General features: G+C 47.5%; 1 protein-coding gene across 1 annotated transcript in view; it reads right to left on the bottom strand.

Annotated features, from left to right (window-relative positions):
* The window catches only part of SFMBT2 (Scm like with four mbt domains 2), a 122,604-nt gene extending 96,510 nt beyond the window's left edge, over positions 1 to 26,094 (bottom strand). Inside the window, exons 1-4 of the mRNA XM_037389468.1 lie at positions 25,971 to 26,094; positions 12,530 to 12,699; positions 5,564 to 5,658; positions 1,994 to 2,234 (exon numbers count right to left, since the gene is read on the bottom strand). Of these exons, the coding sequence (XP_037245365.1) occupies positions 1,994 to 2,234; positions 5,564 to 5,658; positions 12,530 to 12,635 (442 nt within the window). The 5' untranslated portion in view covers positions 12,636 to 12,699; positions 25,971 to 26,094. The remainder of the gene's footprint in view (positions 1 to 1,993; positions 2,235 to 5,563; positions 5,659 to 12,529; positions 12,700 to 25,970) is intronic.
* Between the last annotated feature and the right edge of the window lie 1,711 nt (positions 26,095 to 27,805).

Genomic DNA, 27,805 nt, shown 5'->3' with positions numbered 1-27,805 from the left:
CTGCAGTGACGTCTGGCTCGCTAAGACACATTCACTCATCAGCAAAGCAATTAAGCACAGGACAAACTCCAGACACCTGCATGCTGCAGGTGTAGCACTCACAAGCTACTTCTAAAAGCTGGTCAGAGCTCCATTCTCCCTACGGAAGACAAGGGGCGCTCCTGAAAATTCAGCTTCCACCCTGTGGTGTCCCAATGGGAGCTACGATCTTTTGGAAGCCTCACCTCTGACCAGAGGCTGCGCACCCAGAGGAGCTCTGCCGTTCATGAGCATATTTAGGACCTCTCTCTTTTCCAAGTGGGAGAAGTCCTGAAGGCTCCAATCCTCCAGGCATTTTAGTTGCCTCGTTCCAAAACAGAACTCAAGCCCTTAAACGCCTACATCTCTTTTGAAATTACAATGCATCTAATTTACCCTTTTTGAAAACTATACTAAGACATAGTCAGTAGAGTTTATTCACTAAGAATGGGAGTGGGGAAAAAAACCCAAACAAAACAGGGCACTTGCCCAAATTTAAGACCCTGGTATAGAGTTACATCACCCAGCCAGCAGAGAAAGGAGCTATGATGCACTGCACATTTGCAGTCGTTCAAGCAAACCAATTCACACGAAGTAGCCAGAAACCAAAGAGCAGATTCCAACATTTCCATGAAAAGCAATTGCCTCCAGTTATAAGACAATCATTATTTTCTATTACAACAGTCAATAAGATCTCTTACCCCTTGACCCTCACATTCTGAGATTTAGTTTACAGTACTGTACACTCTTCTGGTAACATTGATTATCATCCACGTAATAAAATGTAGTTTAAGAGACCAGTAAAATAAAACACCTAACCCTTTTCACATCAGCTCAATTTACTAGTGTGAAGCCAACAGGTTTCTCAGCCGTATTTGTCTTCAAGACTTCCTTTTTTCTTTTTCTTTTTTTCTTTTTTCTTTAAGCAATCAATCCTCTGTTTATTCAAAATACACAGACCAGAACAAAAAGAGAAGTCCAGCTCAGAGCTCAGCATACGCACAGCAGGAATGTCAGCTCTTATTCAAAGACCGAGCCTGCAGCTCGCTTCCATGGGAAGTCAGGCAACACCTGCACCAGGAGGAACCGCACACCGCATGCCACACACGCTGTTCTTAACGGTCACATGTAACAAAGCAAAAGAACAACTTCAGCAGCAGCTTCCTTAAGTGAGACTTTCCTTACAGACATGCACAAGCTGGAGGCTAAATATTCATCTTTTCTTCCCTTGCTCCAGAATGAATGGGATATATGGCAGGAATACGGATGAGTAACAATGACAAGCATGCTTCTGCTTGGAGCTACGCAGTGGTAAGGGTGCACAACTGTTCTGCTGGTGTCACAGCCAAAAAAAAACCACCACCATTTTTCTTAAACACTACGATTATTATTAAACTGTTCCACATGAGCCACCCAGTCACCTACAGCTCTTGCATTCAGCTTTTCTGCACCTAAGAGCTGACAATCAGGATGTGCCCCAACCTATGACAATCAAATTTTGCTATCTTTAACCATGTGTATCTACCACTGGAATTAAAAGCTGAAAGGATCTGGCAATGGAAGGTTTTAAGCTTTCAGGGCAAAACGCTTGAGTGCACAGCCAGCTTCTGGTTTTGGTTACACCCAAACTGATCTTGCTTATTTTAGTTTGTTCTCATTCTGAATTCCATCCTTCCTTCCCTCCTACAAGAATAGGACACTTTTCTCCCCTAACTGAAAATAACAGCTTTATAATTTAGCAGTAAGTTTCCTTGTTAAGACAGCTTCCTATAGAAGTGCCTTCTGTTTTCTCCAACTAGGGCAAAATGCCTTTGCTAGAGGCTGACAAATTGAATGACCCATTGACAGGGGACCTGGCCCTGTCTGCATCACCAGCTGAGGATCTAGAGTACCCATCCCAGATCATCTAGAAGTCTGGAGATTAACCACCAGCCCAATACCAGAGCGTGACCCTAACAAAACACACAGAACTCACCATCTGGAGGCATCAGGACCTTGTTATTCTGTGTACACCAGCCAACCGGGTGAAGATCTGCTGTCATCACGTCACACCAGAAATCTGCCCTGCGGTCATCTCCATAGCCACAGTAACGAAGCAGTAAGAGCTGTCCACATGTTGTAATGATCGTAGCCACCCAGTATGTGTCTGGATTGCTCTTGTTGGCCACTTCTAACTTCATCCCTGGTTGGAAACTGCTTTGAAGGCTGATTTCAACCTTACAAAATGAGAAAGGCATGGTGTTACTTTTTCTTCTTTGCAGGGAGACCCTCTCCCCAGATAAGCAACATAATGCTGCCCTTAAAGAACAGCTCTGGAATAGGACATGAGATGATTTGGGTCCTTAACCCAACCACCTCCTTCTCAATCTGCCTGGGCAGGACCATTCCTACTTCACTGGCATATACCCCATCATGCAAGGTCCCACATGCTTCAAAGGGGCCCTCCAGCAGCAGTAACCTCAGATGCACTACATCTAAGAGAAGACTGGTACCCATCTTTGCATCAGAAATCTCACCAATGCCTGGGAGAAAGGTGGTGGAACTCAAATGAGGTTTCACTTCCCACTGCAAAACTCCATCAGGCAAATCACAGGACACATGCACAGTGCTAAGCACCTCTAGGAGTTAACCCAATTATAATCATTAGTCCATCAACAACACTGAAGCACCTCTGGAGGCCTGACAAGCATCAAGGGCTGAATGCTGTACCAGGCAGACCAAGGAGAGTGTTCCTACTAAATCCATATCCAGCAGCTCAGGCCTCACCTGATTCACCCTCCCAGCACCCTAGTAAATAAACTGTGACCCGTCACTGAATAAAGCAAATGGTTTGGGTCACTGTCCTGCCATCTGATGGAGGTGTCACTTCCATTTATCTCATCAGTGACAGACCACAGGTAACTTGCCTTAGGACACTGGAGATGCCAGTGCATCTCTCCTGGTACACTGCAGGACCTTTCAAGTATCTTTCAAGGACCAGTAGGGTGTCTCCAGCTGTTGTTGGTAAAGAAGAAAGGGATGCCAGTCCACTGGATCAGATGCCAGACTTGTCTTCAGTAGACCACCCAAAATGTAGCCTGTTATTCCCTATGAGATGTTTAAGGACAAGTTCTAGGTTTCTTAGTGCCTTATCTCTACTGAAACCAGAGATGATAAAGTCTGGTTTAAGCCTGCCTCTGATTAACTTCTCATTTAAATGACAGGTTAAAATGCCTTTTACTCACAAAGATAAAGGTAATATGGTCTACTTGGCCACCTGAGGACTCCACAGACTTGGGGATGCCAAGTTGCAGAGAAAACACTTCTCTGGCATGTCAGCAGTACTCCCTCCCTCATCCCACTCCAATGAGTGCTACCCAGCCAAAGCCACTTATTTGCAGGTAAGAACACTCCATGTGCCTTTCCTTGCATGGGCACTTCTATCAGCATCAATGCTTGGGAGTCATGGAATAGTTGAGGTTGGAAGGGACCTCTGGAGATCATCTAAGATTGAAGAAGATCTGTTACATTTACTTCTTCATTTAGTCGTAAGATAGGATCTTTGCTCTTGTGATGCTAAGGGCCTTCATAAATCATCCAGGATACATGTTAATTTGTAGTTTTTCTCCTTGTGTTTACCATAAGTAAAGACCAAGATGGTTATCTGGAGACAACGGACTTGTGACTGGAAATCACATGAAGAGTGGAATCAAGCAGACAGATAATCTTCTCTGAAGGCTTTCAGGTTCCTGGCCAACCCAGGGTGTTTTGAGGATCAAGTTTCAGACTGCAAAGCGTAATCACTAAGGTCTGTTCCCAGCACTAACTTAGTTCACATCAACAGTCCCAGGACTGAGGTGCTGTGAGACACAGCAATCAGCAGGATGACGTGGGCATCTCCACCACCTAAAGACATCTTTAGGACTTCATGAAAGCACAAAACTTTTACCTGGATCTGGTATTTGGGTTTGCACCTGGAGCAGAAACCTGGGAGAAGATGCTCTCTCCAGATAGCTACTGGATCAAGGATAAACTCTACAATAATCATTGCCCTGTAATTCTCTGGTAGAGAGAATTATCGTCCCTCATTCTCCAATACTCCACTGTTGTTCAAATGGAAACAAAATGGGGAATGAAGGGTTGTATTATTTTTTCAGACATAGATGGAAGAGACATTTTCCATCACTGAAGCTCCTTACCCCTTCAAAACAAGCCAAGAAATCACCTGGAGACAAAAGTGGTTTAATGGCATGACAGCAGCCATCCAGATGAATATTTCTCTTAAAGTAGCAACAGGTTCTTCAGGAAGTTTCCTTTTCACTGCAGCACAACTACACTGCTCCCAAAGGACATCTCTGCCAGCAGACTAGGTATAAGGCAACCCAGAGCACCACAGCTAAAACTTCTCTCTTCCTACCAAAGATGTCCACATCCTCCAGAGCATGCAGCCAAGTGAAGCTGGGAGAAGAGCCAGTGTGACTGACAAGCAGCTGTACCAGAACAAGCTGCTGCCTACACCTGATGGGCCAGGTAGGAGGACGAGCAGTCTATCCTCACGAGACTTGCAGCTGAGGACAGAGAACCACCATGACTTGTCGTGGCTTCACAACAAGGCATCACAACACCTTCCCAGTAGGCCCCAACGTCAGTCTTGTAGCTGAATGACAAACACGTCCTGGAAAAATCTACCGATGTGGCCACACGTGCACACCCTTGTCGGTGATGAAGAGCTCATGTATCAGCTTAATTTCTGCCCCATGTCCTCATGTGACATCACACACATGGAGCTGAATAGAAGAAGTTAACAACTGGTGGTGGATGGAGACACTGGTCCCAAACAACAACAGCCTTGACTGTGATGGGCTCTGCTTGGAGACAGTCCTTTCTTCAAAGCATGTTCCAATATTCTTCACCAGTAGAGACTTCAAAGACTTCAAATGCTACTTGTGCTAACACAGACCAGAGCCACAGACCATGCTGTAACTACCACAGCTGTCTAGGTGATCCATGTTCACCCAGAAGAAGCATCACCTGCCAAAGTACTTGGTTTTCATGCTTCTGAGATAGCATCTCCAGGCAGGAGGCTGACAGATGGTTTCCTGTGGGCCATGCTGCACTCTAGTGCCGAGTGACCCCACTAGTCAGTAAACCAAGCATTAAGAAGACAGCTTCGGAGAAATGAGATACTCTTGCAAGATCAATCTCTACAGGTTGGGATGGACAACAGTGAATAAAGAAAGAGAAGGAAAAATAGATAAGGGGGGGTGGGGGGGAAGAGGGCATTAAAAGCAAAAGAAGAGCAATACAAGACCTCAACAATGGAAAATTTGAGTCAAAGGCAGAAGATAAGGAAGCGGCATAAACATGGCGCTCTGAGCTGTGCCTGCAAACACACCGAGTCCGCCTCACACCAGCTGGGGGGCTATTCCCACGAGGGCTGTCACATGCATGGAGGGGTGATTTCTCCCGAGAATCGTCAGACCCCCATCTCAGTTCTCCAGGGACCCCCTGAAAACCAGAAGAGGGAACACGCGCAACACCGGCAAGGCTCAGAGCGAGCACGTACGTGTTTGAAGGAGGTGTGGGGAGCAGCGCTGGCTCCTGTTTCCTCCAGGAACTCGTCCCAGTTGAAGTCTGCATCCTCAATGCTGGAGCCGTCGTCTGTTCAAAAGCAAAAAAAAAAAAAAAAAAAAGGAAAGAAAGAAAAGCAGCCTAAAACACATCCAAAGAAGGCAAAAGTTGTGTCAAAGAGTTCAGGATGACAATAGCAACCAGTTTAAACATCAACACCAGGGAAAACAGAAAGCTTGGTTTCTTGGTTTAAAAATCTGTGCTGGTGATCGGCTCTTACCACACATCCAGCAGACTTTGGGACTTGAGCAGCCAACAGTTTTGAGACCAGAAATGACTCTGCTTTCCTGGCAGCGGGGGAACAAGCCCATCATACTGCAACAGGCACTTATGCTCTTGCACTTTGTATTTGTATTTGAGGACTCTCTGCAAGGGAGGTGGCTGCCTATCCACTGTCACAAGGGCACAATGGCCTTGCTCATGCCCCAGAAGTGGGTCACCCAGCACCGTTAATTACAGCACTGTCCTAGTGATAACAGTAGAAGCTGCTTCTGTTGGCTGAGCAGTGTGTAGAGCAAACACCCAGACCCTTGGGCTGGGGAGCCCCATTTTCGATCCTGCCACCATTTCTCCCCTTCATCAGTATCCCTCCACCCAGACATCTCAGCTGAGGCCGCCATGCCTTCCTCTCCCAAGACTGAAGTTGCTTTCCCCCAAACCTCCCAGCACCCCTCACCAGACCACCTCTGCCTTCCTGCTCTCCGCGCTCCTCCGTGCCCCATTTCAGATCCAGGGCTCTGCATCCTGCCTCTCCCAGCCACACTCCTGCCCCACACGATCCCTCCCCATAGCGAAGGACTTGACATGACTGCTCTTTTATTTGTTTCTTTTTATAACAGCACTGAGTAGAGCAGAGCTGAGGCCTCAAACCCTTGCTGAAACACACACAGCAATAATTAAAAATAAATCTTCTTTCACTTACAGAAAATCAGCCAAATCTGATTGTTTTCATTTTGTTCCCAAGCAATCTCGCAAAGCCAGTTTCAGCCCCAGAGCAAAAATATTTACAGTCTAGCAACAAGCTCTTTGCAACAGGCATTTATCAGGCAAACTCTGCAAGACCCTTACCTGCCCAAACATTCATCAGCATGGTCATGATGTAATTAAAGTGACTCATGACAAACTGAATTAAGAAACCTCCCCCGACAGTTTTATGAAGAAAACGGCAGGGTTAATTTATTGCAATTATTGCTACAGGTCTCCATTTTTCAGGACCAGAAAATTATGCTGTGCAATGGGAATCTCTCATTATTAAAAGGGGAAGACACAGGTTTTATTTGCTGCCTATGGAGCCAGACATACATAAACGAGGGGGGAAAAGTGCATCAGAAGAGGGTTTTTGAGATAGAGCTGGTAGAGGCTAAAGACCTGTCTGGGAGTTCAAAAAGGAGCACTTTGCACACTGCTGCATCCAGTCTAAGGTCTGATTCCTTGCCTCAAACTCAAATAACCTGCCTAAATATGAAGATGTAAATTGATATTTACTCCCACGATGACTTTTCAACTCAGCAAGACAAGAAAAAAACCCAAGCCCATGATTACAACCTGAAAACAGAATAATTCAATGTAGAATAAGGGACGGACTTTGTTTTGTTTCTTGCCATCACTGCAAAAACCTCCAGGCATAGAAACTGGTTCTGCTTGAGATATCTGACCCAAAATGAGGGGTTTGTTCATTCTTGACTGAAAGATAAACCACAGCTTAAATCACAAGGTAGGAGCTTGGTGCAAAAAATGCCAAGAGTTTCTCTCAAGTATATCACGCAGGCAAGCAACTTAGATGATCAGGGAAATTTTTCAGCCTTAATGTCTGCCACCCTGTAGAGTTAATGCTTCAGAGAAGAGCCAGGTCCAGAGATTTCAAAGGGTGAGTCTCTAAAATAAAGCATGTTAGTCCATCAGTAGATGGGCAGATACGGTTATCCATCCCTGGCTTAAAATTGCTCTGATGCTCAAGATCTTTTTACCCTGGGGCACAACCAATCTCTATCCCACTAGAAGTCAGAAGCATCTGACAAGAAAAGCTAGAAGTGCATCCCCTCTGCCTGGCTTCTCCCTACTTCTGCATCCATCTGCGCTTGTGGCATTGGGACAGGCTGCTCAGCAATCCCAAGAACATCTTCATTTCAGGACACCTGCCACGGACAGGACATTTCCAGGTCAGCCCTGGGCTCTCTTCTCTTCTGCTCATGTACTTCCATCTCAGAGCGTGACCCATTTCCCTCAGCCCATGATGCCCTCTGTACATTCCCAGTTTTTATTCCTGCTTTTTGCCGTAACCTGCTGGGTGACTGCAGGCAAGCATCTCCTTTTCTCCAGCCTTCCTTGGTAGTCTGATGGGAAGGGGCCATTCCACAGAGCAGTGGAAGCAGAGATTTTTAGGCAGTTCAGTATATACCCTCCAGCCCTTGCAGTGAGCAATGCCTCCAGGGTGGCAAAATCTTCTCCAGAATTTGGCAGCAGCACGTTAATTATGTTAGCATTGCAGATGATGCTAATTATGGATGCAACAAGTCCTCCTGTACTTCGTAACCGTATCACCCGTGACCTATTCTGCCACATGGCAACACGGAGAGACTCACCAGCAGGCTCGTTCACATGCAGTTCAGCAAAACTCACAACAGCACCTGCCTAAAGAAATATCACCCGCATCTCTCCGATCTAAACCCAAAGCAGAGAAGCTTCAAGACACCAGGAGGAGGCAGCGTGCCAACTGCAGCCTTCCCTCCCTGTCAGTTCATTTCTCTCTGACACACCGTAAGTTTCACTCGTCTGCCGTGTTTTATCTGTGGACTTTATCAGGAAATTACTTTTACAAGGTCTGTAAAAATAATGTCAGAGTACTCATTTATCACAGCATCAGTGTTTTATTTTTCTTCGTTTTATCACAAAGGATTCTGAAGGGACTCTAAGTTTCTGAAATGTTTTCTCAATGGACTTTTTTCCCTCTAGAAATCTGGCAGAGGGGCATCCGAAGCAGAGGCAGTGTCGCCCAGGGATGAGAGCAGCCCAAGGGACCCAACCCCATCCACATCTGTAACGGGACTGTGCACAAACTCTCTCACTCATCAGGAAAGCCCTACTGTTGAGCAGCAGAGGCCACCTCTTCCCATCTTCTCCCAACTGGTGCCTGGAGGTCCCCCAATTAAAAGGCAGAGAAATTCAAAGGCTCTTAATATACGCCAAGGAAGACTGTGTCCGCTTCAGGAGCGGTTATTGCAAAGCCAATCTGCTCGCCACTCCACAAGCCATGTGCTCCAAGAAAGCCCTGGCTCTGCCGGAGAGCTGCAAAACCCCAGGTGCCAACATTTCACAGAGTATCCTGCGAGATGATAAATTTGGCATTAGGCCTATTTTACATATCAGCTCCCTTTCCAATTACTGCTCCTTAGCCCCGGTGCTCGCTCTTAACAAAAGAGTCAAGGCTGGGTAGCCTACACTACAGTAATGTACAAACAAGCCCAGGATGGCAAATAAAATCAACAAGTCATCATCTGTGAGCCTCTCAACGGCTTTAAAGTGCTCATGCACTGACACTATAAAAACACAACTGTTCCAGCTGTTCACAGCCCCCTGGGATGTTTGGCTGTGGGAAATAAAGGGGAGAGAAGACCCAAAACCTGTGGTTCCAGAAACACTGATTTTTCCCAGGCTTCACTGAAGGAGCACGTATTTGTGGCAAATTGCTCAGCCATCTTATTTACCATGAGCAGACTTTTTGAGTGAATAGAGAACTGAAATGCTTTAGCAGTTAACATACCAAGCAAGGCAGAGGAGTGAACCTGATTAAACACAAACCTCCAGCACTGCCCTGGGAAAGTCACCCAGATCCATATCCCCAAAGACATTTAGGCACCACAGGCCACTTCTTCTCATTCCAAACCCAGTATCTATGGTTGTCCAACCGGATTTCATCCTAGAGGCTTCTGTCTCTCTTCCATAGATATAAACAGATCTAACGGTGACTAGATCAGCCTGCAGATGTCCACTCTGGAAATGTCTGAATTGGAGGACATGAATCCCACCGCGAGAGAGGGGTCTGCATCATATAAGCAACAAGGATTGAGGTGTTCCCCTCTGCTCCAGCTAGGGCTGATTTTCTTTATCCTCAGTGGGAAGCAACACGCAGCTCGAGATGGCAACTCAACTCAAAGGCAACCTGGCACCTGTGTTAAAATGGGTCTGGAGCTGTATCCTTCTCCACTGCTGATACAAGCAGCACCAGATGACTAGGTTTTGTAAGGTGTTTTAAGACACCTCAGCTCCAGATTCAGATGTTTAACTCTAGAGTACCCTCAGGAGCCATCTCTATGAGTTGCACTATAGAAGGGAGGCTCCTTCTTTTTCATATCTACGGGAGAACCCAGGGCAGTATTTATGTTCTTACCTACAGTAACATAGGAGTGTCTTGCTTCCTTTAGGTGGGATGAATCCAGGTTTCTCATCACAAGCCCTCCATACCTACACATCCTCCCCTTAACAGAGACAGTACACTTTGCCTCCTCCTGGATGCCTAGAGACGTCCATTAGATGAGGGCAGCCATGTGTGATGCATCCCCCCATTTAAGTTCCTATCACGCAACTATTTTTGGTTCAGCGGTTTCCTTGAGACAAACATCATTTCTAAGCAGTAGGCTGCATCTTTCTTCTGTAAGCATGTCTAGTTCCCCTTTGAAGCCATCTGAAACAATCAGAACCACTGCACATACCATGGGGAAAAAACAAAACTTTGGCTGAGCTAACAACCCCACAGCACAGGAAAGTTTCCACCTCCCTGTTTCCCATCTAACATGCCGAACTTAAGAGCCCAATTGAACCTACAAGCATCATGGCAAGACCAAGTGGACTACCCTACATCTCAAACACGTTTTCAGTGCAACACAGCCAGTTTGCATTTTTTATAGGACATTCCTCTCATTTTTCTCTACCCCTGCTGACCTGATCTCTTAAAAGCTCACCTGCATTTCCATCTCCACTGCACAAGCATGATTCAGTTGCTTGCTAAGAGCTGCCCAAGTGGGCACTGGCAACCTACTGCCAGATGTGCCACTTGTTTATTATCTTCACAGCAGAAGTTGTAGAAGATGGTTGCATTGCTCAAGGGGCTGTGCAAAACAGCCCATCCCTCCCCTAAAAATCTTACAGAGTCACCTCAAGGACCACAGCCCATAGTTTCACTGGCATGGTCTTACATTGCTGTGAGTCTTCCCCTCAACTCATTAGTGAATGCGGCAAAGATTCAAAGGCCGGTCACAGCTTTCCAATGGGTGGTGTCCAGGGAAACAAGAAAATCACTGAGCCACTACAAGAAGCGAAGAAATGAAAGGCTGGGTGCCCAAAGTTCTGAGGTGCTGAGGGAGGAACAGCAAAACAAGGACCAGAGACACGGCTTTGCAAAAGACTTCAGCAGAGTACTGACCAATAAAAGCACAAACAGCACCATGGGAGAGAAAAGATGCAAAAGACACTAAAGGCAAAGTATGCAGAGTTTTTAAGCAGTCACCCCAACACTGCTACTGGTTGCATTCAAGTAGTGTTGAATCAGTGATTCACCACTGGTGAGGGCACCTATTTTCAGGGAAGGAGACTTTAGGCAGCCCTTTAGGAGGTCCACCTGCAAGCACGGCCTTTCATATACCACTCACCTCTCAGGATCCTCCTGCAAAGAACAGCTCTCACAGAAATGCAAGTGAGTTCTGGAAAAGCGTTCAAGCACACGAGCACCAACACAAGCACCACAATGCAACACCGAATGCTTTAGTACAGATTAACTGACTGACAGCTCAGTGTTGTTCTCCACAAGTTCATCAGTTGAGCTCTCCCATGCAAACACAGACCAAGGATGAAGTTACAAGTTATAGCTGAACCAAATTAACAATTCATTATTATGTTTTTTATTAATTTCTTTTTTCTATATATAATACTATATAATTAATATATTAAATTATAATAGTCCCATAAAATGGGACCTGGGAGAGGTCCCATTCCCACCAGCATGTGCTCTGGAACTTCTTCCAGCCAGTTCAACTCACAAAGCTAGCAGATATTTTTTAATTAATAAGCTTTCTTTTTTCTAGATTGTTTACCTTTCTGCTGGGTTAGTGAGTAGACTGACTCAGCCCAGGGTGTGGTAGGTGACAGAAGGGGTGCAAGAGAAGATGAGGTATAAAGAGGGATCTCCCATTTTGGCATCAGAAAGAAAGTAGATTGGGTCTAGCCATATATGCAACTTTACCACGAGACACAGTCTCCTCCTGTTAAGGCTAGATATGGGAAGTTAAAGCACCCAATTCCAGCAGAAGACACCAGAAACTAGCACTTACTCTTCTGTATCTACCATGATGATCCCCAAATTTAGCACCATGACCTCCCACCTTTAGGTGCCCATCCCAGAGCATTACAGAGCATCCGGCGATACCCGTGAGCACAAGGACAACATGCAACCAGCTCTCCACCAGCTGCTCTAATGTTTGCGAAGCCCTCTCATCTGAAGCACTCTAAAAAACTGTGAAGGAAATGAGGGTGAAGGGCAAAACAAACAAGAAATGCTGTGATTTCTGAACGTTCATTTCCTCTCTTTAACCACTTCAACAAATGAAAAAAAGGGTGGGGAAACTGGAAGAACACAGTGTGATGTCCTGGAAAAAGTTTTCTGTTGCTTTTTGTTTAAATTTTGCATAGCTGCTCTACACCATAGAAGAGATCCAGAAAAAGGAAAGCTCAAACTTCCCAACCCATCAAGCGTGGGAAACTGTCCAATCCTCAAGACTCAAAAAAGGCCTTCCAGGTGTACAACCATTTCCAATGCTCCCCTGGCAATGTGGCTGTCTCTACCTCCAACAGAGATGGGTTGGAGGGCCGTCACAGTGAAGACAACCCATGGGGGTGAAGGAGAGCTCACCTGAATCAAACTGCTCCCTGCTGCCGTTGGCCGGGCTCTGGCCCTTCTCTGGGGAGAGATGCTGGGTCTCTCGCATGGTGGCGATGAAAGACGCCCTTGTCTCCATGGTTCAGAGGAAGAGGCCTTGCCTTCCTAATTCATCCTGCAGCAGGGAGCGCCTAGAGGACAAGCTAAAAGAAAACGAAAAAAACAATGAGTGATTTGTTCTACTGACACCAACCCATTCCCTCAGCCTTTCCTTTTTTTTTTTTTAATTGGAAATATTTTTTTTTATTACTTAAAGGTTTTGAAGTTATCCCATGTTGACTGCAACCCTTTGATCTTGCTCTCTCCTCCAAGATGAAGCTAGAGTTGGATAAGGAACCACAACGAAGTAGCAATAATATCGTAACAGCCATAATAACAACAATGAAGATAATGAGGCAATAAGCAGCACCCACAGGATTGGCATTGCAAAGTTCAGTCCAGCTACCTGTACCGCCAGCAGAGAGGGAAGGACCAGCCCATAAAGTGGCACAACCGATGCCCCAAAAAAAAAAAACCAAAAAAAAAAACCAAAAGGAAAAAAAAGAAAACAAAAGGCAGGAAGGGCCAATCCAACTGTCCTCCCGCAAGTCCAGCCCTTGACTTCTAACTTCTTGATGGCTAACACTGCATGAGATACATCTCACTCCAGAAATATTCAAATTTCCAAAGCGGGAATATTTGTGATCATGAAACGGAGGGAACACTGAAGGGAAAAATCCTTGGGAGAGACTGGAGTAACTAGAAAATAAAGTTCAGCATGCAAAATGCAGATACCCTAGTGAAATAGCACTGGCTGCAACTGTTTTTTGAATGAAGACTGACCTAAGGTAACTGCACCAGTTAGTGCCATGCAGGGTAGCAAAGATTAACTAAGGAGGAGATTCTTCTCGAAGGAATGACCACAGTAAATACAAAGTGGAATAAAAACACACAGAGATGAAAAATTATATGAGGAAGGGACTACAGACCGACTAGATCTTGAACCAGACACCAGACTAAATGAGAACCGTATTTCTAGCTACAGTAAGCCACCAGACAAGCAATACCCAGAGAGACACCTTTAGGAGTAGATTAAAAAGAACTCCAAAGTGAGCTTTTCAGTAAAACCCTCTGAGATGGTGATGAATTACAAGGTGTCAAAGGAGGACTGAAAAAGAGAAACCAAGAGCTCAGGTTATGAGCACAGAGGGAACGAGCTATTCACACAAGATATGCTAAAGCAAAGACAGATGGTACAGAAAGCGTATGTCCAGAATATACCATGTGGAGGACTGGTCCTGCTTATTAGTGGATGCCTCCAATGCATGCATGACAGAGAGGATGACGCTGGCAGCACCACACAAAATGCTCTGCAAGAAGAGTGACTAAAAGTAGGGAAAAAGTTTACTGCCAGAGATCGGGCAACGCAGGAGATAATAAGGTTGTAAAAATACTATGGGATTTTTTCAACTTTTACTACTCAGGAGGCATATTCAGGAAGACCAGACATGGTGGCTATAAAACAGAAAGAGGGAGAGTGTTCTGTCATAGGTTCCTCGTTCCCACTTTTTAAGGCTGTTCCAATGAAAACTGCGAGGAAGAAATGGACACGCATGAGCAGTCATAGGAGGAACTGACCCAGATGGGGAGCATGTCAAATGTAGACGTTATATCCATGAACTGAACCATGGTGGGATGCTCTGCTAGAGTGATCACAACTGTGTTGTGGTGACTGCAATTAAACCATGGCTGTTTCACAAAGCATTATTGGTAGAAGCAAATTACCAAGGCAAGTGATACAACCCACAGCTGAAGCTTGTCTGGGCAGTTAGACCCCCATCAGCAATTTGTGTTCCCCACCCCAAAGGAACCTGCTAATGAAAGAGAAAAAAAGTGTTTTTAAAAGAGGAGACCGTAAACCAACTCAGAGCAATATGCTTGCTGGTCTCTTTGCAAAGTGCTTAGTATACTTTGAGCACTCCATAAATAATAATGATCACTTCCCCACTGCGATGGCCACTACAGCACTTCATCTTTATTCTTTGTTGACATGAGACTTGCTAATGAATTAAGTGTATTATATACTATGTGTATTTTGAGTGCAGCTAACCTCAGAACATATATATCACTCATCCCTAGTGTATATTAAGTTTCAATTAACTATGAAACTAGAAGCAATCAGTCTATTGAAAGTCAAAAACCACTTCTCCTCTGGTAGAGAATACTTCCGTAAATATCATTAATAATAAATTCGTTAAGTATCAGGATTTTACATCAAGCTTGTTAAATTGTGAGAGGAGGGGAGGAGTCAGCTGAAGCTAACCCTTGCATGGATTCAGCTGTTTTCGTTTTTGCCTAGGACTAGACAATGATGTCTACTAAAAAAAAAAAATTCAGAGGATGGAGAGAAACAGAGAGATCAATTTAAACACAACAAATCAATCACTTCAAACAGAACTCGGTGGTAACAACATAAATACCAAGAGGAAAGATAAACCTCCTGGTAGCGTAGTTAAATCTTGTGATGCTCCTATGATGATAGGACAAAGTTATGAGCTGATGAAAAGCTGAAAGTGCCCAATCAGACAATGAGAGTATTTGCTGCTTCTTGTGCAGTTCAAGCCCCAAATCTGCCACCAGACCCACGAGAAAGGCCTGTTTCCCCGTGTCAGGGAGTTTCCATCAGAAATGGAAAACAAATGGGAAAACCAACAGGAACCTGACAAAGGTGTCTGCAGCACAGCTGGGATCCATCTTCGGTGGCCACTTCTGCGGCTGGGCTTGAGCCACTTCGATTAAAAGGGGGCAATGCAGAACCTCTCAGCCAGGTTCAACAATGCCATCAATATTTTTGTTGGTCTAACTATTCACTCTAGCTATGCACAACTTACTGTTCTTGAAACGTCATGTCGAGAGCAACTGCATCCCAAGAAAAATGGATCTGTCAGAGGCCATAGCTTATCCTCTTATTTTGGGAATAACTAGTTTACCATTTACGGCAGGAGAGCATTTAAGTATTTTCTCAATACTATGTGACAACAAGACCACCTTTATGCAAACACCAGCTTCAAGATAGCTCTGAGCCGTGGTGTTGATACAACTAACTAGCAAAGAAAGCTGACATAGGGTATTAATTTTTCACTTCTTATTAATTGCTGCTAATTAACACTTCAAACAGAGTCCCCAGCCATACTGTTAACAGTAGCACAGCGACTGGCCTGCAATCATCAACATTAAACAAGCAGCACACACTACCATGCTCCCATTTCTCTGCCAGGCTGAAGAAACGTGCGTCCACTGGAAGCCAAGTGAAGGACCACAAGCCACACTGCCAGCACGTAAACCATGGTGTGGGAGACAACAGCACAAGAGTCTCAAGGTGATACTACGCTAGGCAGGAACACAAAGGAAAATATTGTGAAATACATTTGAAAGAGGAGGGAAGGGGGAAAATTCCCTGGTTTCAGACTACTTGTTCATTGTTTCTGCACAGTGGTGGTTCAAACCCATCCAATTCTCCCCCCATCCAGCTCCCATTCCCCTAGTATTTAATTCAGATCCGGACTCTTAATTCACAGGCAGAAAAAGCCAGCCAATATCAAAAAGCACCTCTTTTATTTCCTCCTTCCCACGGCTGTCAGTCTCAGCCACACCATTATTTCAAACATGCTGCCTTGTCATCTGTATCAATATTGGCTCTTTGTGTAAGTGCCGGCATCAGCTTCCTCGCACCATTTCATATTTCCACCTCCTGCCGACTCCATCCGGCTTCTCCTTCCTTTGGAGTAAGCCCCTGGAGGGAGGGGTTTCACACACACAGACCCAGCACCCTAGGGCTCTCCCTTAGAGTTATCCCCAAGAAACTTATTTTCTCCCTCTAATATATGCTTGGTTAATTGGGACTGACATAAAAAAGGCAGGCTCCTGGAAGAGAGGATGCAAAAAAGATCCTACATCCTTGAAACCTTCTGCCTGGATAGTGCATCGGTTGTGCCAACTTAACGCTGAGTCCTGAGCAGTGGAGAAGTGGAAATCCCACTGCTTTCCTAACGACATGGCCCCTGCCTCCAAAATTCACTAACACCCATTGACTGGAGATGGTCGCACGTCTCGGTGAAGAGCCACTTGGTGAGAACAGCAGGGCCGCAATAAGGGCTGCCAGCACAACCCTGTGCCCCTCGTGAAGAGCCCCTACCAGGGACATGCCCCGTGGGAGGGTGAGTCCATGGGCAGCCCCAGGGCTCACTGTGTTTCCAGAGCTCAACCCTAGGTATGCTGGGATACAAGGAATCCACATCTCTTCTTCCAGCCAAGCTGGAGAGAAGCTGAACACGGCATGGCCCCAGCAGACTTTCTTGCTGTGAAAGTAAAGGCATCTGCTGATTTCACCCAGCCCCTTCAAAGCCAGGCACTACCATGTGCCATTTCATGTAGCCTTTACCATTTTCAAGCCTTCTGCAGGACCACAAATGAAAAAGCCACTGCAAAGAGATGAAGGGAACCGTTTGGGAAAAATGAGACCAGATCCACCTGCCTGAACAATTGGGAAACTCCAGCAATTGGTGCTGAGGCTCCCAGGGAATGAGACAGGACTGTGCTCAGACGTGCCCTGCCTCAACCCAACCCTGGAGCTGAGATGGTGACTCCAGTTGTCTCCTCTTCTGTTCTACTTCCAGAACACTTCATTTTTTAATGACCCCCACTAATGTCTCTCACCTGGCCACATGGCTTTACACCAGGTAAAATGGGGGCATCCAGGTCCGAGCAGATGGAGCAAAAGCCTAGGTAGGACACAGGTGATACCAGACCGGGTCCCAACTCCACTGATGACTTCACGTTGGGGTTTTCCAGCACAGCAAATCCCCATGAAACAGCACTACAAGAAATGATGCCCACCAATCCTACCCACCTCAGGTGGGATCTGCCTTACCTAGCCAACCATCTGCAGCTAACCGAAAGAAAGCATCTCCAAAGGATAATCAGTGTGGTCCAAGTTGGACACCGGAAATTCAGATGAGATGAACAACCCTCTGAGGATGCCTGTGCTTGCACAGCACCTGCTACAATTTCAGACATCCGAACGTGCCAGAAAACAAACTGAAGTGAGATGCTCAGATGCCATATGGTACCGGCCCTGTATGTGGAGCAGGGTGAAGGGTGACTCAGCCCCGTGGGACTAGATCTAGGATGCACTGCTGGCGGCAGCCTGCCACAATATTTACACACCCCTGAGCATCTGCACAATGGAAAAGGAGGCTCGTTTGGAAGGGCTATTGAAAACATCAAGGAACAGCTTTCACCTCCTAGAAAAAGAGCCTGTCTCTCTTCTCAGACAAAGTACCAGCTGGAAACCTCTTAAGGATTACTTCTTCCAAATTTCTGTCCTTTTTTTTAATTATTATTATTTATTTGAGAGCTTCCCTCACCAACTGTTTTCACTTATATCAAGTGACAACTTTTCTTTCATACTGAACACCCCACAGGATTTTACTAAGGGCAAACTACTGCTTTGCACAGCGCTGGGTTAGTTCAGATGTGCTCTGGGGTGGAAGAAACAAACCCCATCTAATCCGGGGAACTAGGAATGTTCTCAATATTCAAATATATAAAAAACAGCTGAGTGGGGAAAAAGTATAAAATCTATTTTCCACGTTCTTGGTAGATCAAAGAGGAAGGCTTGGGTTTAAACTGCAGGAGGGGACATTTGATTTGGGCGTGAGAAGAAATTGCTAATAATGAATCTGGTGAAGAAGTGGGACAGACTGTGGGAAGGGCACAGAGCCTTTATTTCTGGAGGGGTTAGGATGCTGATCTACCCAGAAACAGATCTTGGTACAGTTCATCCTGCCCTGGGGTAAGAGATGGTCTTTACAAGCCACGGAGGTTCCTCCCATGCCTCCTGCTCCAGCCACTCAACAGGGTTGATCCTTCTGCTCTTGAAGGCAAGCATCGGCACCATTTGTGCAGCAGCACAGAAAATAAATGACTAAGCCTGGATGGAAAATATGCAAAAATGGGAAAATACAGAACCATCAGAGCAGGGACGGTCGGGATTGTCCATCCTGAAGGGGAAGATGGACAGGAACCGAACTTCTCTGAAGATGCACAGCAGCAAAGAGATTAGGCGAGGTGGTGACAGCCCTCTGTAACTCAGCAGGTCCTTGCTCTCCTCTCCTCCTGCACCGGTGCCAAACGCCTCAAACTTCTTATGCCAACAGAGACAAACCTGTTTCACAAAGCAATTTTCTTATCCTCCCTACCTGGCATACCCCAGAGTCCAAGACACACACAGAGATAAATAGCAGTAAGATAAGGTAACAGAAAGTAAAATAAACCTAATTAGAGAAACTAACTTGTTTACAGCAAAAAGCCCTGCAGTATTAGGCAAGAAAAATCAACAACAAGAGAGAGACAGATGACAGGCAGGCACATAGGGGTACACATCCCCCTCTTAGCTGCCCTGTGGGTACATGTAACTGAAGGACCTAGAGCTGGACTTAAGCAAAAACCTGCCACAAACTTCACCGTGGACTAGATCAAACCTCCAAAATTAAGAGCGCTTTTTCATTAAATTTCCCTTCTCTTGAGCGAGCTGGATGTTTTATAACCAAGGGCTAGAAGGCACCACTGCCCTGCCTGGACCCCTGCCATCGCCCCTGCTAACACCGGGCATCCTCACCTTCAGCATCCCACAGAGCACATGCGCATGGCACGATACCACCCTCAGCACCCACATTTGCTGGCTGGGGGACCCTCCCAGACTCAGATGCCAACACCTAGATCCAGCCCCAAACCACCCCACAGCCCTGCCACCAGCAGCCAGGCAAGGCGAGCGACTGCCTCTCCCTTGCCCCACGCCTGCACTACTGATGCTCACTCCAAGCAGCTGTAAAATCCCCTCCTGTCACAGCGCTGATATTTTCCATCCTCTTTCCATAGGTAGAAATGTCAGCGTAAGGTGTCAGGCCAGGGTGACTGAGGTCCCCATGTACTAATCCTTCTCATTTCCAGCTGTTCTGTTACCTACAAGATGGCTGTCACCTTCTCCATGTTTCAACAGGCAATTCCCACCATGCAGACCCACCTTGGTAAAGCACTTCTACCCATGCTAAGGACCCAACATACACCAACTACTTTGGGAACACAGCATATTTAAGATTAGGCATCTTCTAAAGCTCTTATCTGAATCAGGGCCATGAAAAACACCAACTCAATATCCGCAACCCCCTTTACAACAGGCAAAAAAAACTGCTGGGAGCAAGCTCAGCAGCAGCATGCTGCTGCAACTCCCTGTCTTCTCTCACCTCGGTGTTCGAAACAGAGCTGAAAGGAGGAAGCCTTTTAGATGGGTGACTTGAACACACACACGCAGCCACTTACCATCCCGCAACATCTCATCTGATGCTTATCATCTCAGAACGGCAGCCATGTGGATCAAAACAAATCAGTCAGACCCCCTGAACCGGACCAATCAGCCAAGCGATAGGAGTCATCCAGCAGGAAACACAAAACACTGTTTTCATGGACTTAATTTAGGGCCCAATCCAGAAATCCCTCATCAGCCAAAACTCCCATAGCCCAAGGCAATCAGTTCTGCCTTCTATGTTGTGATGCTTTGCAAGCAGGCAGAGCCGTTTTCCAATTAAAATAAAATAAAAAATTTAAAAAAAACCACAAGATGCAAACCAGAATCCAGGAAACATCTGCCATCTGATTCCAACACTTTTTAGGAAAAATGACATTTTAGGTCTTGGCACTGTTTGGTTCATCGAAACAGCACAGCTGATCAGCATTTGGGCTTCATCCTACACACGCTTACATCTCTTTCAGTGCTCTACATCCAGAAGCAGCTTCACTGACGGGCAGGATCTGCCAACACAAGGGGGGGGGGGGGGGGGGGGGGGGGGGGGGAAGAAAAAAAAAGAAAAAAAAAAAAAAGAAAAGATCCAGCCCTTGCAGCCATCTCGTGCCACCCCTTGGTACAACAGCAGGAAGAGGAGGACCCTTCCCTTCGCCAAGCACCTGTGAGGGCAGCCAGCAAGCAGATCCCTGCCAAGGTCTACCCAGAACCAAATTCCACAAGACACTAATTCAGAGCCCTGCAAGTCACATTTTCAGGGCTAATTCCACCCCGTCTCTCTAAGAAAAGACAAATTGGATTCCCTTTCATTCCACAAGCGGCCTCTAAGAGATGCTATGGTGACCATGTGAGCTGCTCCAGGACCCCCAGGTTTAATGCCCCACCATCACCCACGCAATGGTGCACCACGGAGTCTGGTCTTGCGCCTGCACTGAGCTCCTACCCTGGACCTTCCTCAAAACACCTTCCAAGAAAGAGTTAAATATTATTTTTTTTTCTCCTTTCTTTAAAGGGGATTTTTAATGCATCCAGGAAAGCTATTGGTTCCCACCCAGAAGTCTCCGCAAGGGACTTAGAGCTCCTTTGACTTTAAGGATCCTCAGCCCACAGTCACTGTGTCTGATCTGCGCTGCAGGGGCAATGATAATGCCACCTCCTGGATTTTAGTGGAGGGAATTTATCTTTCTTACCGTGCAAATAAACGCAAAACTTTCCAATAACTTATATTCAAACTGGGTCTCAGGACCCAGGAAAACAGGGCTCCTTTGCACAAGCCACCCAATGATGTTAAGAGTATTAATCATGAAACCAAGAATCATGAGTAAGAGTAAAAATAGCAAGGATTCTGCATATACCTTTTTTTAAGCCTCACACCTACTCAGAAATGATCTCTGGGTCAGCTGTCAAGAACTGCTTGGGCAGGGGTTTTTTTTCTTTCTTTTTATTACTATTTAATTTTAGGACACACACTTCTGCTTCATAAAAACTGAGTAACTGTGAACACATTTTCCAAACCAGCCTTCTCAAAAATGCCTTGTTTAGGTCTTACCAAGGGCAATCTCAAAATAAAACTTTTTCAGGAGGTTTTTTAAATGTCTGTGGCAGAGTCTTTGCTCGTATTTCTGCATACCCCTGTTCTGCAACCCAAACATTTTTATTAATCACTGTAGCAGTCACACCTGAATCACAGAAAATAAAGAGAAGTCGTCTGGCAAAAAACCCCACTGGACAGATTTGACTGGTTTCATCAGAGATGACTGTCATGCAAAGATCAACAGTTTCAAATGATGAGTTTTAAATATCGACAAGGTACCGACGGCTACTGTAATCCTAAAAAACCCCGCTCCCAGGGACCAGCACATGACAGTGACAGAACAAACTCTGTATTTGTAAATAGCATCACTCTTAACAACAGCATTTCATTTTCAGCACTGACGACCCTGTTGCACCAGCTGATACATTCTGATGTGCTAATAATATTCACAGTAATGAAATACCTCTGACACCTCCATCGCCTTCAGGTCATCTAAAATGTGGACTCTGTGGCCACCACAGTAACTTCCTCTGTACACCTTCAGAAACACGCCTCTGACTCCTCTGCTCCAAGTTCTGCTCACTTGTCCCAGGTCTTGGAGCTTTCCACAACTCCTTTACTTTGTCACTTGGACAGAGTCAGGGACCAGCCATAACCATCAACCACCACCACCCTTGAAAAGCCCCTCGGCCGCTCCCCATACCTCCCCTACCCCACACCAACATGAGTTTAGCCAGCAAAAGAACAAATAAGACACCATCTTCCTGTCCTGCCCTTCCAGGGCATCCTTCCATGTCCTGTCCTTCAGCAAGGTAATGTCACATCCCCTCACTGATGCTCTTGTATCAGGCCAGCATCCCCATGCCTGTGGAAGGCCAGAAACAGTGACTCAAAATACAAGTATGTACTTCATGGACCAGCAGCACACTCAGCACAGCACAAGCCAAGAGTGGGGGAAAAGCATCCCCAGTCTAAAGAGTTGACGGTTGTGTTTATTCTACTCCTAGTAACACTACCATAAAGTTCTAATAAATGCTTCATTAAAAAGTCAACTGTCTGTCCAGCCAGCCAATTATCACTCATAATCACAGCTAAGTAACTATATACTGTCTTCTACAGATGTTCTTACATCTGTGTGAAACATGCTCTCCACCTCTGCAACATCCTTCTAACATCTGCTGAGTATCTGTAAATGTTTTCTCAATATGTAAATGAAATGATACTGTCTTGCTTATAATGCATCCACTGTCCCACTACCCCATATGCCCCCTTAAACATTAAAAAGGTATTTCTGTGTTCTTTACAATGTACTAGTCTCTTGATAGCTCTTTGTCGTATCTATTTAAATGGCTTTTAGATTTTCACTTAGTAACAGATTACACCGAGCCTCCATCTTATCACAGGAGTTATTAGGACCTAATCCTTTATAAGCACTAAAGTTATTAGACTTGTGAGAATATTTTCTTCCCTTCTAAATGATCTGTTGGAGAGAGAAGAAAAATAAAAAAAAAAAAAAAAAAAGAAAAAAAAAAAGCCACTTGCATCCCTACTCACCCAGGCAAGGGTCCCAAGCCCAGAGAGAAAACCTGCCTCACGTGCTCCTCCTCTGCCCCCAGCAAAGGCAATCAAATCTGTTTGTACCTGAAGACTTCTTGGGACAAAAAACAAATTGCACTAAATCCTGGCCAGCATCCCCCTGCCACGGCAGGAAAAAAGTCCTCAGAGGAGGTTTGCCCAGTGTGACCCCAGCTAACCCTAACGTGACCTCGCCGGTGCTGCAGGAGGGGTGTGGGGTGTGCATAGGCTGCGTGCTGAGACAGGACCCCCCCTCTCTGAGGGAAAGAGGCAAAGATGGGGGGAGCAAAGCAGTCCCATACATACAGCCCCTTTGGCTGATGTGGGTGTCCCCAGGCTGGTAAAAAGCCAACAAGGGCAGGGGGTGGGGGGTCACCCCACCTTGGGTGGGGTGTTGGTTGCAGAGCACCAAAGAGTCAACGCTGATGCGAAGCGAGGTGTGCCTGTCAGCAAGTGCCGTCTGCAAGGGAAGAGCCATTTGGGGCTGATTTTTCCATTTTCACACAGATCCCTCCAAGGCACAGGGAAAAAAAGTGAGGCGAGAGAAGAGGGGTGATCACCCAAGTACAGAGGGATCTCCCGAGACCCTTGCACTCCCCTTTCCGCCCCCCCCCCCCCCCCCCCCCCCCCCCCCCCGTCCACAACACACAAGCAAAGTTGCTTCTCTGCTCAGACACCAGGTCACCCTGCTACATTTTCTTCCTCAGAGCACCAGGGGCACAAACTGATTTAAAAAGCTGTCCTGTCCAAGGGACAGCAAACTTGGGGATGGACAGGTGCCTGAGGGGTGGAGGGGGAAGCTAGCTTCCCAACTTCACGACGTCTCCATCCCTTCCCGCCCCACAGAAAATCCCACAGGCTGGCACCATTCCACTGCAGTTGTGCCACCACTGTGTGACAGCTACCTTCCAAGCTGCTCTGCTTATAATTAATGCTGTTTTCTGCTGTTCTGATAAGAAATCACAATCCTCCCACACAGCACCTTCTCCTCTGCCCCACCACCACCACCACCCCCTGCAATGTGAGCAGGAAAGCTTGGTCCTGGCAGGGGCTGGGGAAAGGTGGGGGATAACGGGGTGGGAAGATGGAGCAGAGCCCTTTTGGAAGGGGAAACATCAACCTGCGTGACAAGGCATGCAAGCAAGCATCTTCAACCACACCTGCTAAATCAAAGCATGGTGGGTTGCTGGAAAGCAGCTCCAAGAGGTGCAGGGGAATGGGCAGGCAGATCAGCTCTCTTCTCCCCCCCCCCCCAGCTCCCAGGATCCTCCCTGGCTCCTCCATCCCCACCCAGGCACTGACAGCCCCCGATGCTGGAGCATCCCATCTCCTCCCACGGCTAGGAAACACAGATGCTCCAAAGTTAACATCTTGCAACCACAACGAAACGATCCCAGAACAGCAGCAACGAAGTGCCCTCTGCACGGGAACAAGGAAGCTTCTCCTGCCTCTGAGGCAGCCTCACTCCTCCGCTCCCCTGGAAAACACATTTGCAAAAGCGGCTGGGAAGGGCACAAACTCCCTGAAAACTCCTGGCAAACTCTCAGTCGCTCGCTTTGCAAAAGCTGTGACTCGCCTCCATCATCGTGGGCTTTTTAGGGTATCTCTGCAAAAAGACGACGCTCGCGGCAGCACGCACTGGTAAAGTCACTTGTTTGGCAGCCCCAATTTCCCTGCGTAGCAATTTCAGAGCGTTTTTGCTAAACAAGAAGGGGAAAAAAAAAAAAACAAACCCAAACCACATCCCCAGCTGACTACACTGAGGCGAGCAGGGAAAGGCTTGACAGCTCCAACAGAACATCTCAGTCCACCACATCTCTACTGTTAATGCAAAGAAAAAAAAAAATCATCGCTGTGTCTCTCGACATTTTTTTTTTTTTTGCTCTTTTTTTCTCACGGCATGTCTGCAATTTTGGCAAAGGCAAATCGGCCGGGCTCCCAAGTCTGCGTGCCCCTTTCCGAGGTTTCTTCCCAGCACACACAAATGCCCTACACTTTTCCCACCACTGAGTCCTGCTAGGGGGGTGGGGGGGACCCCGAGGACATATCCCATCCTCTCCCCTCCGCATTTAATTCACCAGCGCACCTCCCTGAGCAACAAAAGAGAGTTGAACCGAACGTGCGGCACCTCGCCTTCCCTCTTTTTCTCCTCTCAAAATGTTTATTGTCAGTTTTTTAAAAGACACCTTAACCCGCCATGTTGAACTGACAAGCTTTATAAATATTCATTTACCGCAGTTCGGGAGCGCTACGGGAAAATATGTATAGATCAGGGCTGCACATTTTGGCACAGCTGATTGCTTTCTTTTCTCCCCCCCGCTTTTTGCAGCAGTTTTTTTTTTCCTCTCTCCCCTGCAGATTCAGAAGAAACCCACCCGCACAACCAAAATAACTCTTTTCGAGACATGCATCAGCCTAGTAAATTTGCAAGGCGGCCGCACAAGCTTTTTCTCAGGAAAGCACGAAAACACGGTCGATGTTACTTTAAAAAAAAAGGGGGGGGGGGGGGTAAAAGAAGAAAAAACAAGAAAATAAAAAAAGAAAGGACAGCGTCTAAAATACCATAGGCTGAGGTAAAAAGAAACCCCCGGGATGAGGTGCCCGGGCACGGCCAATGTGGCCGTTGTCCCCCGCGCCCTGCGCACGGGCGCAGCGCGGCGGAGCGGCGGCACCGAGCGGGGCAGCGAGTGCAGGTACCGGCCGCGCCGGGGACCTGCCCCAGCCGCCCGCCAGCACTTCGTGACAACTCCACCGCGTCCTGCCCTCGGGAGGCGGGGGGGGGGGGAACCCACAGCCGGCGTTCCCCGCTCGAAAAAAAAAGACAAAAAAAAAAAAAATTAATATAGGTTGGAAAGGGGAAAGGCACTCTCCATCCAAGCGGTGCAAAAGCCAATAAATAAAATAAAGGCAAACGCCAGCCGGGGCGGGCGGGGGAGGGGGGAGGGCTGCCGGGCGCGGTGCCTTACCTGAGCAAGTTTGGCTTTTTTGGGGTGTTTTTCTTTTTTTGTTCCCGCGCCTCAGCAGCGAGACCCCCGCGGTGCGCGGCGCTGCGCGGAGCCGACCCGTCCCTCTGCCCGCACTCGCGGCAGACTCATTCCAATATGGCATCCGCGCAGTGCGCATGCCTGCCGCTCTTTTTAGGGCTTTTTTTTTTTTTTTTTTTTGCTTTTAGCAGCCAACTCCTTCAGCGACCTTTTCCAGCAGTTTCAAAGAAAAAAAAAAAAATCACGTACGCACCCCAACCACCATCGCCCCGAGTCCTGCGCGCTGCGCGTACGCGGAGCCTCCGCGCCCCGCCCCGTGCCTCCGCTGGGGAAATGCACTAAATAAGCGAGGGGAGGATTCCAATCCCCTCGGGGAAGCGATGCCGGGGTTTACGCAGCGCTGCGCGGTGCGGGGCAGGGCGCAGCGATCGGACGGTCCCGCTGGCCGCGCGTTAAACGCCGTCGAATAGCACCGAGCGTTTTACAGCACGGGCAAGCGGGGGGAGCTCTGCCCCGACCCCCTCCCCGCCGCTCTCCCTTCGTTTCGGTTCCTTCCCCTTATTTCGTGTCGCAAAGAAACTTCCAGGCAGGGAGATGGGCGAAGGGAAAGGAGAAACACCCCGCGGCCCCTCCAGCCCGCCCGGCCCCGCCGCTCCGCCGCGCTCCTGCGCTACCTCTGTGCTCCCTCTTGCAGAGGATAGATCAAAACACATAAAAAAAAAAAAAAAAAAAAAAAAAATTAAAGCAGGGGAAGGCACACGGCAAGATGCAAAATCAACTGGTGCGCACCCTCCGCCCCGCCCGGCGCGCAGGCACACGCACAACTTTCAGTCGTTTGCTCCTTCGGTTATTTTCCGCTTATTTTCTGGTTATTTCTATATGTAACGGTCACAGGGGCTTCAGGGCGGGACTGGGCTGAAGGTCGGTGTGCGCGCTCTGCTGAGGGGGGCGGGGGGGGGGGGGGGAGCGGCACGTACAGACACACTGCGGGAGTTTTCGGATAATTTTTTTTTCTTTGGTTGGTTTTGGTTTTCTTTCGAGAAAATCAGCCCCGATGCAGGGCTGGAAAAGTCTGGCCAGGCACCACTGCCCCTGCCCCCGCCCCGCCGGTTCCTGCTCCTGCGGGGGGGGGGGGGGGGGGGGGGGGGGGGGCGGGCAGGAGAGCCCCCAGGGGCGGGATGGGGATGCAAGCCGCCTCTGCAGCCGGGGTTATCCGGGATGCTCCTAGCGGGAATGCCCGGCGGGCTCCGCAGCTTTCCCTGCCCGGGTCTGCTCAGTAGCAGGGCTGTATTTTGCAGGGATTTCGCTCTGCCTTGCAGCCTTGCTCAGGGGCTGCGAAATGCCTCTTAGTGAGGATTTTTGGAGCCCCAAATTCCTCTTCCTTGCAGGCAGGCAGGGGCTGCATTCCTGAGAGGGCTGAAGATGCGAGTGGATGCTTTCAGAGCATCCTCCGGGCTGAGGGCTGGCGCAGCGCACACATACTCAACAGGTCTGGAGGGGAGCAGAGAGTAGGGGAAGCACTGCTGGGGGGCAGCAGCCAGCCCTGGGCTTTGTCTTTTCCACCCAGAAGTTCACCCCAAACGCTTGGTGTGTCCGCCTCCACGCCCGGGCCGACAGATTTGCATCTCACGCCACAGGCTCAGATGCAATCACTGTCTCCGCTCGCTTTTCTCTGGTCATTTGTGAGTCGAGGTTTGAAGTTTCCACATCACCCTGCAAGCATCCCTTCTTGCAGGAGCAGTTTCTCTTCCACTCTCCCCATACCCTTTCTTTTCTACCAGCCTTTCACGGACACATTAGCACACCACAGGGAGGTT

The sequence above is a fragment of the Falco rusticolus genome, chromosome 5, assembly GCF_015220075.1.
Source record: "Falco rusticolus isolate bFalRus1 chromosome 5, bFalRus1.pri, whole genome shotgun sequence".
NCBI classification, from domain to species: Eukaryota; Metazoa; Chordata; class Aves; order Falconiformes; family Falconidae; genus Falco; species Falco rusticolus.
Note: the sequence above shows the minus strand (reverse complement) of the source record. Positions and strands in the feature narration are given on the sequence as shown.